This window comes from Xenopus laevis, chromosome 2L, assembly GCF_017654675.1.
Source record: "Xenopus laevis strain J_2021 chromosome 2L, Xenopus_laevis_v10.1, whole genome shotgun sequence".
Lineage (NCBI taxonomy): Eukaryota > Metazoa > Chordata > Amphibia > Anura > Pipidae > Xenopus > Xenopus laevis.
In genome coordinates, this window is record NC_054373.1 from 94,807,813 (window position 1) to 94,822,382 (window position 14,570).

The following is a 14,570-nucleotide window of genomic DNA, read 5'->3' on the forward strand; positions in this document are numbered from 1 at the left end:
ATGTGCCTCTTTTGTTTATCCCTAGGTGCGGCCCTGTTTGTGACAGGAAAGGCATTTGTCTAGGGAGGAGGGCATAACCTGGAAGAGCAAACTACTAACTAGTGATGGAAGCATGTGAGTGACCAAGGAGTGGGGATGGGTTGAATATGTTACAATAGTCAGGAGAAACATGGTGCCCCAGTATAATTGGTAGATGACTCACCAAATAGTTAATGTGGTCCGGGTGCTCCAGCCCCAGAGCCCCAGCCTTAGGGAGCAGTACAAGGAAGGAAGCAGGACCAGAGAAAATTAGTTAAAAAATATTTTTATTTATACAAAGTTAAAATATGTATATCATCTCCATCCGCCCTACGCGTTATACACCCACTCAGGGCACTTAGTCATGGGTTTGAGTGCAGGTTGGCCCTGCTTCTACTTATCCTTCATGGGTTGAATATGACCAAGTGACATGGTGCAGCAGCTTGAACAAGTGCCGTGTCCTGGGCACCAATATAATTTTATTCACCACTGCTCTGTGATATGACCTGGATGAATGAAAATCTTCATATTTATACTGCTCTGTGATATATTTATTTCAAAGCAGTTTAAATCAGTTTTTGTTTTTTAATGTGCAGAATAGAGAAGCCAACTGGATACTGGAGTTCTGTATGGGCAATTCCATACCTTCAATGTCAACTCATCTACTACGTAATTCTATAACCAACAAAATATGAGGTGCATAGCCCCATTTCTGGGGTCAGCCATTCACTGCAGTTCCAGGAAACTGGTTCCAGACAACACACGTGTAAGCAAGAAAATAGGGATCTTGTATATTTATTCTCCTGTCATAGGCTCCCTTTGGTGACACTCTGGCTATGGTTCTGCCAGTGATCAAAACAAGTGTAATCCCTTGAGACTGCTTCCTATTGTAAACCATGGCTAAACACCCTGCCTATGGCATAGAAAACACCATTTGTATCAATGCCATATTCCAAGGATTAAACAAATTACCTCCAGAAAATAGAATAAATAATAAATTATGGGCTGAATAAAAAATATGAATGAAGAGAGCAACTGTAAATAGATAAATGACAGTGAAACTTTAAGCCTAATGTCACAATAAAAGGTTTGACTTTGCCCTGGAACTGTCATTTTCTTTTGTACTTCAGTTTATACTCTTACATGATTTCTATTTGCTGTACCAAACAGTAATTCATTTATATACATTTATACAAGTTTTATATTAGTTTATATATTTAATAATAGTGATCCGCAAATGATTAAATACATTAATGAGAGCTGTTTTTAGATGTTTTGTCGAATTATGACTTGCTTTGAGTAATGCGCTTGTCCAGGAAGAATGTGGGTGGGTTATATCCTTTAGAATGTGGTACCCTGTTCTTTGGAGTAACCATGATTACCACAAAGAAATCATAGATTATGGCTGCCAATGTATATTTGTCCATGCTTCTATTTGCATAATAATCTCAAGGGTAAATATAAAAAAGGGACAATTTCTTTAACCCTATGAAAGCATGGCATATAGTGACATATTTGCACACTCTGAAAACAAGGACATTTTTTACATGCTTTACAGTTCTGCGTCCTCTGAGTACTCCTATTTAAAATCTGCATAGGTATAAAGAGGATCCAAAACTGCAGTAATATAGCATTATGTTTTGAATACCAAATAAATGACTGTACCCTCTAAGAAAAAGTGTGGAAAACAATGGTTAAAACAATGGTTTTAAGAAACATATCACTATTGCTGATACCGTAATATAAAATTATATACTGCATTTTAATTATATTCTAGATTATAAAATGATTTGATATATATATCAAACAAGGGAAAGTTGAGATCACCACTAATTTTTAAAACCATTAGGCGGGCGTGCAATGAGGCTGTGACCACAAAATACATATAGTCAACTACAAGAGTCCTCTGCACTCAACCCATTATCAATATATTTAAGACAGGGACATTTTGTGCATACTGCTACTGAAAAATGCCTTACCCTTTAAACAAAACAGGGATTGTTTGTCCATATATTGCAATATATTTAAGATGGCCAACTACGTCAAAGTCATCCCATATCTGGCCAGTCCTACGCTCAATTTTCATCTGATTCATTAAGAATTCTATTGCTTCATTATACATTTTACAAAGGGACTAAGTTTTACCTGCAACTTACTAGCTGCAGTTGGCCAGCTTAAATATATTGCAATATATGGACAAACAATCCCTGCTTTGTTTAAAGGGTAAGGCATTTTTCAGTAGTAGTATGCACAAATTGTCTCTGTCTTAAATATATTGATAATCTGTTGAGTGCAGAGAACTCTTGTATTTGTCTATATGTATTTTGTGGTCACAGCCTTATTGCACCCCTGCCTAATGGTTTTAAAAATTAGTGGCACCTAAACTATACAATGGGCACATGTATAGGGCAAAATAACAACTCTATTTTATTTTATGAAGCTTTCCCAGGCTTGTGTAGTGTAATGTATTTGCTGCTACATATACGTCCATTGTACTTTAACTTGGCGCCATAAGCAAATTAGGCTTCGCTAGCGTAACTTCGAACCGATTGTAACATCGCTAGCGCAACTTTGCAAACGATCAGTAACTTGTGTGCAACTTTGGATCTTCCTGAATTTGCGCAGCCCTGGTGAATCTACGCCTGGTGAAGTGCGGCAAAGCCAACGCTGGCTCAACTTCGGAAGTAAGTAAATTTGCCCCATGGAAGGCACGTCTGCTGTCAGTTTAATTAAACTCTGAACTGCAATGAAAGCTTGCCACTTTATCTTTAATATGCAGTCAGTAGACAATGATAATGTGCCAGTTAGCATTGCAATATATATTTAGGGCATGGATTCCCAACCTTTAGAACCCCTGAGCAACATTCAGAAGTAAAATGAGTTGGGTAGCAAGGGCTGTGATTGGCCATTTAGTAGCCCCTATGTGGATTGTCAACCTACATTGAGGCTCTGTTTGGCGGTGCACCTGGTTTTTATGCAACCAAAACTAAATTAAATAAACTCAATAGGCTGGTTTTGCTTCTAGTAAGGATGAATTATATCTTAGTTTGGATCAAGTACAAGGTAATGTTTAATTATAACAGAATAAAAGGAAAGATTTTTTACAAATCTGGATCATTTGGATAAACTGGAGTCTATGTCTCTGATGAACTTTCCATAACTCTGTTAGTTTTCTGGATAACGGGTTTCCGGATAATGGATCCAATACTTGTACTTTGTGTCCTAATAACTAGCAAAACTGACCAATATCTAATATCAATATCAGTCCTATCTTCTTCATACTGTACCTACAGCTGACACTCACTCCTAGCAATAGTGAACATGTACTGTTGAGACCCTCTGTGGAATACAGTTTGCACCTTATCATTTAATTTAACTGGATAGTAAATATCACATCATTATTTCACAAAATCAGAGAATCATTATTTGTACAGTAGATTTTATTTAAGTTAGCAAATTAGCACATTATTTGCTTTATAACTCTGTAAGCCTCCATTAATTTTAACTTTCAACTTTCAGAAATGGCAACTGGTTCCCCTTTTAAGAGTGTACATTTTTGTTTTATGTTTTAACCACTACATTTAATATTTGACAATGTTCATATGCTAATATATGTCAAACATTTGTAAATAATTACTTCCAGTCTCATTGGGGTAATATCAGACTTAGTTTTATGATATATTAATAGTTCCACAAAATGGATAATTCAGTTATGTGTGTTCATATTACAGAGCTTTCCTCTCAACCCCTCTATCATGAGTATATAGTAGGATTGGGTTTAGTTAGCCTGTATTGCAAAGTCAGGAAAGCACATAGTGCAATTGGCAAAGTGCAAACGGGGGCACAATTGGCAATGTTCTATACCCACAATGCAAAGTTTTCTCGTAGAATTCCAAAGTAACTGCAAATGTATACTAAATCCCTAATTACTTATTATTAGTGGCAGCTGTGCCCTTGTCAGCTCTAAGTGCCATGTAACAGAAATGTACTGGTTGCATAGTTGTACTTTGGAAAATGGAAAAATTCAATTTGCACCAGACTTTACGCATCAAGGCTGCCCATTATCCCTGTGTTCTTTTATTGCATCAGTTACCTAGTGGTCACTCCTGGGAAAGGTGGAAGAGATCAGAGGAGCTGTGTAAACTGTATACAAAGGTATTGATATAGGATTAATCATAGTAAAACATGAGTATATGTGGTGGCTGGAGGGTAGGCTGGAAGGCTCCTACAGGTGTGAACCAAATATAGCAAGTATTGGAATTCAATAGTAAGAAACAAAGGGATATGTGCAGTAATATAATTGTTTAGTACAATACACAACCTACAAGAAATCATAGACAACTCAGTTGTACAAAAAAAAATCCTCTTTAATGCTAGTGTGTGTATGTGACCACTCAAGTTATGGCACTAATCCTCAAAAAAAAAAAGGTTGGCATCTATATGTGCCCATGGAAGTTGAGCAAGTCTACTTAGGCAAGTGCAGACTATTTCTTCATTACCTGCTTTATTACATTGAGATTCACCTGATCAAGGGGATATTGTTATGACCCCTCTGAAAAAGTGTATTGAGTATTCTTCTGCAAGTCACTAGATGTTTTGGAGTTTGTGCAGACCAATAACCCTAAAAAGTGTTGTGTATCCAATTCTTCTTCACTGTTTTTGCCTCTTGCCTTTTTAAGTAGAGGTATTGACTATCCAGCAATTAAAGGTCTGTATATCCTGCCCCATGCAACTCCTAGTTGCTTGATCATTTACTCCCTTGCTTGATTGAGCCAGCTACTTTGGATCCCTGTCTGTGTTTTTGAGCTTCTGAATCTCTGCCTGATTCAACTAGCTATCTGCAACTAGCTGCCATAGTGTCCTTGCCTTGTTTTTATTACCCTGCTGTGTTTTCTGGGTTCTGACCTGTGGCCTGTATACTTGTGGCTATATCGGGCAGCAAAGCTGAGGGGGTGAGCAGGTACCCGGTTTTCCTGCAGACAGTACACGTGCAATGCAGTAGGACCATCTGCTCATGTGTTGATCGCTGAGGGAAAAGGATGGGCTGAGGATTGGTACCTAGGGCAGCATCAGACATGAATACAGTCCTGGTTACCCAGCATATAGACCCCGCTCTACTGATACTTGTCCTGACAGTAGTTCTGTCACAGATTTCATGGAAAAGTGAAATGTTTGTTCTGGGCCAAACGTTACATTAAAGATGCCATGATAGCAACCAAAGAGCAATTAGCTTTGATCAGACAACTGCAGAGGGATCAGGCCCGGACTGGCAATCTGTGGGTTCTGGCAAATGCCAGAGGGGCTGCTATAAGGTCCCATAGAAAGTCAGCATTTAGTGGGCTGGTGGGGGCTGTTTGGGCCTCTGAGTGGGCTGATTGGGCCTTTGTGTAGCTGAAATGCCAGGGCCTATTTTAGTTCTCAGTCCGGACCTGAGAGGGATTATGAAAGCATGGTTGGCTTGGGTTACTGCAGTGGTGCAAACTTTCCCAGATTTAGTAACTCAGTCCCACTCTGTCAAGCTTTCACTTAAACTCTGCCTTAAACACACACATCACCTATCACATACCAACTGTCTTGCACACCAAGAGAAACTGAAGGACACACACACATATACATCTGCAGTGACACAAACAGGCTCATACAAGCAATCATACATGCACATGTATACTCCAGCAAGCTCATACATACTTGAACATGCACATGATCACACTGTTAAAAATGGTCAATAATAACTTAATAGTTAATTTTTATTGTTGCTTATATTTAGTTGACTGGATTATATGATTAATCCTTTTTATAATTCAAACATTAATCTTTTTTTATGATTGATTTATTGTGCTATCATTGAGTGACAACAAAATTGTGATATTGGCTATATGCACTGATGGTGCCTATTCCTAATGTTGTTTCTTATTGCAGGTTTTGCAGCAGTTGCAAAATATTTCAGTATATCCCTGAAATACTTTATCTAAACCCCATATGCTTAGCCATCACTGTACCACCCTTTTTCTTATGAGACACATGCTACCTTGACAAGTGAATTGTATATAGGGTGCAAAGTAAGGGAAGCAACAGGAGTGGGGTTCCATTTGCAAGCTCACACTGTACGTATTCCCTGAGCTGTTTTTACAATATGTAACAATTACAAAGGGCACAATACAAGCAAACATCCTTAGAGCAGGTGGCTGTTGCCAAGTCCAGAACAGAAGTACTTCACTGGTTTGTGTGTGAGTAAGTTGCATATTATTCCTCTTTCTTAGAGTCTTTTATTATTAAAAAAAAACATACATTTTGTTTGTCAAAAGCTGCATCTGACAGGGTTTTCTTTGAATTATTTCATATAGTTTAGTACTCTGACACCCAGAACAGTTACAACATCATCATATAATTACACAAAATAGTATGCAGTATTAAATAACCAATATTACTATCATTTGAGTGTCCTGCAGTAAATTGACTCTTTAATTATATCTGCAGTACATTATTCCCTGATTATGCTTTTGAAACTATAGCTTTTTATATTTATTTATAGTAGTGGAATTAAATTGTACAAGTTGTGTATCCAGTTGACGTTACTATATGATTAATGCTTTAAAGCATTCATACTACTTGAATTGATTTTTTTCAATTCAGCCCAACGATCTTATTTTTAACTTTAAGCATTATTCTTTCCACCATGACTATAGCATTAAAGTAATTGCAGATGCTTTATTAAAAATATGGCTAGTATGAAGAAGTAGTATCAGGCAATTTCTGACATTTCATAGAAACAGAAGAAATGACAGTATATGACTGAGGTAAGTTTGTAGTGCCGTCAGCTCAATAATCTCTGCCATTTGCCACTGGCCATTTGTTTTGTTTTTTTGCCCAAGGTCAATACGTGTCTTCAGGGATTTCATATGAATTAATAATCACTGGGTTTGAGAAATGTTATGAAATGATCTAGTCTATAACATGGGTAATGTGTCTCCACTTTTAAAACAGCGTTATTATACCACCAAGTTAACCTTAGCATAACATGGTAAGCCTGGGTATTTTTGTACTCACCCATATTTACAAAGCTCATGACTGTATCAGCTTCACTGATCACTGTTCCTAGTGGTGGACTTTGAGTGCTTAATGTTGTAAAATGTGCCCTGGAAACACCTGGCATTCCATCCTCATCTTCCTCACTACACATAGCATGATAAAGATCCAGCATGAAGAGAGGGGCAGAGGAAGGAACTTGACCGCCACTCGCAGGTCTGGGTCTCCCTGGCAATCCCATTATGGACAGAATCTCTCTTTGCATCTCTCGCTTCTCTCTGCCGCTTAGTTTCCTCTGAATGAAACTTGAATGAAGATGATTTTTCACAAAGCTCCCACTTGTAAGATCCCATAAAATGACCAGGATAGACACAGCAGCCAAAGTTGCATTTGACATTTCTCTGTTAAAAAACATTGTGCTGGCTTGTATTTTTCCCAGTGAACCAGATAATTTTTAATGTAGAAAAAAAAAATTAAGAAAAAAGTTCAGTGAAGCAGAATTGCAAACGGTGAGAATACTTGACAGTTCTTTTTTCTTCTTTTATTCCAGTAGACTTTTAAAAACTTGAAAGAAAATAACTGTTTAGATGCATTGTCATGGTTGATTCCCAAAAGCAACTTGTAATGTTCTTCTGCTTGTCTTGCTCAGGCTCTTAATTACAAAGCAATGTGCTGTTTTTAATTACCTGTAAAAACAAAGTAAAAATATGGCACAGATGGAACCACTTTATTTCTCAGCCAGTGAATGCTCAGCCCATACATCTAAGAGAAAAAAAGGCAAAAAAAAGCCCTAAAATTCTGGCAGGGTTCTCTGCTCACTGTGCACTGAAGATGCTCTTTCTTAGCAATAGCAAAAAAAACACACTTTTGCTAAGCAGTCTCTGTCATTTCCAATGTATTGATAAATCTTGTCCACCCTACAAGAAAATAAATTCCATGGAGAAGAGGAGATATCCTTTACAGCTCTATAAACTGAGTGCAATTCCCCGAAGTGACTGCCAGTTTTGAAGTTCTTATGTAGTCTGAAAAGTACTTCCTCCCGTCTCTGTTCTCTGGAGCTTTTTCCTACCCACACTTCTTGGCAAATTAGATTATAGGTGCTAACTTGTGATCTAACCACTGTGCAGTAAAGGATTGGTTCCGTTTTTCTAGGGAAATTCATGGATACTTTTTTTTTCAGAGATAATTCGAGCAACTGGCCTGATTGCTGCAATGTGTTATGGTAAAAAAAAAAATGTAAATAAAGATAGAATGAAAAGTGAACTTCCCTCCAACAAAAAAGCATTCATTCATACTCCTGTACTTATAAGAGGTATAAGGCTGATTTCTTATTGCACAGAGTATACAGACTGTTTGTTTCCTCCCAGATTTTAAAAGTTATAGCATTTTTAAAAAAAAAAAAAAAAGATAACTATTTTCAAGAATATTATCTGTAAAACACAACATGCTGTTCCTCCTAAACATCTCCAGATTTCATTAAATGTGTGTCTTGTTCTTATGGTTAGAAGTGCATTCTGACTAAGGGCGGCATCTGAATGCACACTTTGAGAAAGACAAAGGAATGTTACCTGCAGGGTTTCCCAGTGTTTTTTCTCTGGAGATACTCAGTTCTCTTGCTGCAACCTTAGGGACACCTTGCATGATGCTTTTAGGGATGTTTTCAAAAGGCAATAAGTCTCAAGGTTGTCCCTAATGTATATGTTTTGATTTCAACAATGATGGAAGGTAAGTCTCTTCTGAATGCAAAATGGGCAATGCTCACTGCCTTTGCCCCTTGAAGAATTGTTGCAGGGCTCTGCTCTTCATTTTACAGCAAAAGGACATCCAGCTGTCCTGAATAATATTGCACTAACTGCATTAGTCAGGGCAGGGGAGCACAGTCACCCCTTTTTCCTTCCCCTAGCTGCTAATGCTGTTAGATAAGCACAAGGGGGTATTTTTTCCTGCTGCCCATATTGTTCTAGCACTTGCTCAATGCTAAAAAATAAATTACCTCAAATGTCAATACAGTCACAACAGTCCAGAAAATGATGAGGCAGAAATCAGTCAAAAGAATGTAGGGAAGGGATCAAGCATTTTTTAGTAGCAGCACAAACTGTCTTAATGTCCTTAATATAGTGAATAAAGTACCCCCTATTGTAAAATATAAGGATATTATAAGTAGGGATGTAGCGAACGTCGGAAAAAAAGTTCGCGAACATATTCGCGAACTTGCGCAAAAACGCGAGCGGTTCGCGAACGGTTCGCGAACCCCATAGACTTCAATGGGAAGGCGAACTTTAACATCTAGAAAAGACATTTCTGGCCAGAAAAATGATTTTAAAGTTGTTTAAAGGGTGCAACGACCTGGACAGTGGCATGCCAGAGGGGGATCAAGGGCAAAAATGTATCTGAAAAATCTGCCTGTGTGTGCTTGGAAGAGATAGTGTAGGGGGAGAGCTGTTAGTGATTTCAGGGACAGATGATAGTAAGTTTGCTGGCTAGTAATCTGCTTGATACTGCTCTGTATTGGAGGGACAGAAGTCTGCAGGGATTTGAGGGACATTTTAGCTTAGGTAGCTTTGCTGGCTAGTAATCTACTGTTCTCTTTAAACAACTGCCATACGTTGACCTTGTAGGCATTGTTTGCCCAGTTTTTTTGGACGCAGCCACTGAAGCACAGTTGCCATAAAAAATATGCCATATAAATGCTGAAAATAGTCATTTTTCGCCATACGTTGACCTTGTAGACATTGTTTGCCCAGTTTTTTTGGTTGCAGCCACTGAAGCACAGTTGCCAGAAAAAATATGCCATATAAATGCTGAAAATAGTCATTTTTTGCCATACGTTGACCTTGTAGGCATTGTTTGCCCAGTTTTTTTGGTCGCAGCCACTGAAGCACAGTTGCCAGAAAAAATATGCCATATAAATGCTGAAAATAGTCATTTTTTGCCATATACGTTGAGTCAACGTATGGCAAAAAATTACTATTTTCAGCATTTATATGGCATATTTTTTCTGGCCTCTGTGCTTCAGTGGCTGCGGCCAAAAAAACTGGGCAAACAATGCCTACAAGGTCAACGTCGTTGACCTTGTAGGCATTGTTTGCCCAGTTTTTTTGGCCGCAGCCACTGAAGCACAGAGGCCAGAAAAAATATGCCATATAAATGCTGAAAATAGTCATTTTTTTGGTCGCAGCCACTGAAGCACAGTTGCCAGAAAAATTATGCCATATAAATGCTGAAAATATGCATTTTTTTGGTTGCAGCCACTGAAGCACAGAGGCCAGAAAAATTATGCCATATAAATGCTGAAAATATAAATTTTTTTGGTTGCAGCCACTGAAGCACAGAGGCCAGAAAAATTATGCCATATAAATGCAGAAAATATGCATTTTTTTGGTCGCAGCCACTGAAGCACAGTTGCCAGAAAAATTATGCCATATAAATGCTGAAAATATAAATTTTTTTGGTTGCAGCCACTGAAGCACAGAGGCCAGAAAAATTATGCCATATAAATGCTGAAAATATGCATTTTTTTGGTCGCAGCCACTGAAGCACAGTTGCCAGAAAAATTATGCCATATAAATGCTGAAAATATAAATTTTTTTGGTTGCAGCCACTGAAGCACAGAGGCCAGAAAAATTATGCCATATAAATGCTGAAAATATGCATTTTTTTGGTTGCAGCCACTGAAGCACAGAGGCCAGAAAAATTATGCCATATAAATGCAGAAAATATGCATTTTTTTGGACGCAGCCACTGAAGCACAGTTGCCAGAAAAAATATGCCATATAAATGCTGAAAATAGTCATTTTTTGCCATACGTTGACCTTGTAGACATTGTTTGCCCAGTTTTTTTGGTTGCAGCCACTGAAGCACAGAGGCCAGAAAAAATTAAACCAGTAGGGTTTGCACCCTAGTTTGTAACGGTGGCGGAGGGAGGAGGAGGACGCTAAAGGACAGCTGTGTGTGGAGTCATGAGGCTTGAAGAGAAGGACAGCTGCATAGAAGTCAGAACAAGTCTTCCGGCGTGCAGTAACCCTCCGAGATCCACCCCTCATTCATTTTAATAAAGGTCAGGTAATCGACACTTTTGTGACCTAGGCGAGTTCTCTTCTCAGTTACAATCCCTCCTGCTGCACTGAAGGTCCTTTCTGAGAGCACACTTGAGGCTGGGCAAGACAAGAGGTTCATGGCAAATTGTGACAGCTCTGGCCACAGATCAAGCCTGCGCACCCAGTAGTCCAGGGGTTCATCGCTCCTCAGAGTTTTGATATCTGCAGTTAATGCCAGGTAGTCCGCTACCTGCCGGTCGAGGCGTTCTTTGAGGGTGGATCCAGAAGGGTTGTGGCGCTGCCTTGGACAGAAAAACATTTGCATGTCTGACGTTACAGACTGGCCAAAGGGCTTTGTCCTTGCAGGTGTGCTCGTGGCAGGATTACTGGCACCTCTGCCCCTGGAATGTTGATGAGTTCCTGAAGTGACATCACCCTTAAAAGCATTGTACAACATGTTTTGCAGGCTGGTTTGTAAATGCCGCATCTTTTCGAACTTGTGGTATGTTGGTAACATTTCTGACACTTTATGCTTGTACCGAGGGTCTAGTAGCGTTGCGACCCAGTACAAGTCCTTCTCCTTAAGCCTCTTGATACGGGGGTCCTTCAACAGGCATGATAGCATGAAAGACCCCATTCTCACAAGGTTGGATGCAGAGCTATCCATCTCCGCTTCCTCATTATCAAGGACTGCATCATCCACGGTCTCCTCCCCCAGCCACGTACAAGACCAGGGGTCCCCAAAAGGTCACCACTAGCCCCCTGGGAAGCCTGCTCCTGTTGGTCCTCCTCCTCCTCCTCCACAAAGCCACCTTCCTCCTCTGACTCCACTTCTGCAGCAGGTGCCTGGGTTCGTTCTGGTGATTCCGACCAGAAATCGTGCGCTTCCAGCTCCTCGTCACGCTGGTCTACAGCCTCATCTGTCACTCGTCGCACGGCACGCTCCAGGAAGAAAGCGAAGGGTATTAGGTCGCTGATGGTGCCTTCGGTGCGACTGACCATATTTGTCACCTCTTCAAAAGGTCGCATGAGCCTGCAGGCATCGCGCATAAGCACCCAGTAACGGGGGAAAAAAATCCCCAGCTGTGCAGATCCAGTCCTACCACCCAGTTCAAAAAGGTACTCGTTGACGGCCCTTTGTTGTTGCAGCAGACGTTCCAACATAAGGAGCGTTGAATTCCAGCGAGTCTGGCTGTCAGAAATCAAACGCCTGACTGGCATGTTGTAGCGCTGCTGAATGTCAGCAAGGCGTGCCATGGCTGTGTAGGAACGTCTGAAATGGGCCGACACCTTTCTGGACTGGGTGAGAACGTCCTGGAATCCTGGGTACTTGGAGACAAAACGTTGGACTATTAAATTTAACACATGTGCCATGCAGGGCACATGTGTTAAATTGCCTAGTCTCAACGCTGCCAACAGATTGCTTCCATTGTCACACACCACTTTTCCGATCTGCAGTTGGTGTGGGGTCAGCCACCGATCGGCCTGTGACTGCAGAGATGACAGGAGTACAGATCCGGTATGGTTTTTGCTTTCCAGGCACGTCATCCCCAAGACAGCGTGACAACGGCGTACCTGGCACGTCGAATAGCCTAGGGGGAGCTGGGGGTGCACAGGTGTGGAGGAGGAGAAGGAGGACCCAGCAGCAGAGTAAGAAGAAGAAGAAGACGAGGTAGAGAGCGATGGAGGAGTAGAGGTGGTGGCAGAACCGCGTGCAATCCGTGGCGGTGACACCAACTCCACTGTTGTTGTTGAGCTACCCATTCCCTGCTTCCCAGCCATTACCAAGTTCACCCAGTGGGCAGTGTAGGTGACATACCTGCCCTGACCATGCTTGGAGGACCATGCGTCAGTAGTCATATGGACCTTTGGCCCAACACTAAGTGACAGAGATGCGGTAACTTGGCTCTGCACATGTTGGTACAGGTGTGGTATTCCCTTTTTAGAAAAAAAATTGCGGCTGGGTACCTTCCACTGCGGTGTCCCAATTGCTACAAATTTGCGGAAGGCCTCAGAGTCCACCAGCTGGTATGGTAAAAGCTGGCGGGCTAAGAGTGCAGACAAGCCAGCTGTCAGACGCCGGGCAAGGGGGTGACAGTCAGACATTGGCTTCTTACGCTCAAACATGGCCTTCACAGAAACTTGGCTGGTGGCAGATGACTGGGAATGGGAACAGGTGGTCAAGGTGGAAGGCGGAGTGGAGGGTGGTTCAGACGGGTCAAGGAGAGCAGAGGTAGAGCAGTAAGATGCTGGACCAGAAGGAGTGTGGCTTTTAGTTTGCCTGTTGCCTTTGAGGTGTTGCTCCCAAAGTGCTTTGTGCTTGCCGCTCATGTGCCTTCGCATAGAAGTTGTACCTATGTGGCTGTTGGGCTTACCAAGGCTCAGTTTCTGACTGCACTCATTGCAAATTACAATGCTTTTGTCAGAGGCACACACATTAAAAAAATCCCACACTGCTGACTTTTTGGAAGTGTGCGATCTGGCGGTAACAGTAGAAGTTGGCGGCATTGGCGGCAATGGCGGGTGCGTTGGCCGGCTGAACACAGGTGCCGATACATGTTGTTGCCCTACTGATCCCTGCGGGCTGTCCTCCCTGCTTCTTCTAAGTCTTATTCTCCTACTGCCTCTCTGACTCTCCGTCTCTCCATCTGAACTACCCTCCTCTTGCTCTCTTCTACTAGGCACCCACAAAACATCAATCTCCTCATCATCATTCTCCTCAGATGCATCAATTTCTTCTGACACATCACAGAAGGAAGCAGCAGCGGGGACCTCCTCCTCATCACTCATTATGTCCATCTCTATCGTGTTCTCTGCCAGAATTAAATCTGGTGTAAGGTCCTCATCTCCTTCATCTTCTTCTGGCAATAATGGTTGCGCATTACTCAGTTCAAGAAACTCATGGGAAAATAACTCCTCTGACCCCAGTGAAGAAGGGGCACCGGTGGTGGAGGAAGTGTTACGTGGGGTGGCCATAGCAGTGGAGGATGAGGAGGATGTTGTGGTAAAGTTAGAAACGGTAGAGGATGGGGTGTGCTGTGTAAGCCAGTCAACTACCTCTTCAGCATTTTGGGAGTTCAGGGTCATTGGCTTTTTAAAACTGGGCAATTTGCTAGGGCCACAGGATTGCATAGCAGCACGGCCCCTAGCACGGCCTCTGCGTGGCGGCCTGCATTGCCTGGCATTATTTTTAAAAAAACAACAACAACAACAAAAACTCAGTTGGTTTTTCTGGAAACGATAATACACACAGCTAGATGGCGGGTTGAAGAAAACAGTGTGCAAATAATGCCTACAAGGTCAACGTATACACTACTACAGCGGTGGATACGGATTACGTAAAATATATGAATGCTGCTTGAAAAAAAGTAACTCAAGTGGTTTTTCTAGAGACGATAATATTATCAATATTTAGACAAAATGTGAACAAGGTCACACAGCTAGATGGCGGGTTGAAGAAAACAGTGTGCAAATAATGCCTACAAGGTC

General features: G+C 41.2%; 1 protein-coding gene across 1 annotated transcript in view; it reads right to left on the bottom strand.

Moving 5' to 3' along the window:
* The window catches only part of LOC108707514 (bone morphogenetic protein 8B), a 32,855-nt gene extending 24,804 nt beyond the window's left edge, over nucleotides 1-8,051 (bottom strand). The window contains exon 1 of the mRNA XM_041582212.1: nucleotides 7,066-8,051. Coding sequence (XP_041438146.1) covers nucleotides 7,066-7,459 — 394 coding nt within the window. The 5' untranslated portion in view covers nucleotides 7,460-8,051. The remainder of the gene's footprint in view (nucleotides 1-7,065) is intronic.
* Between the last annotated feature and the right edge of the window lie 6,519 nt (nucleotides 8,052-14,570).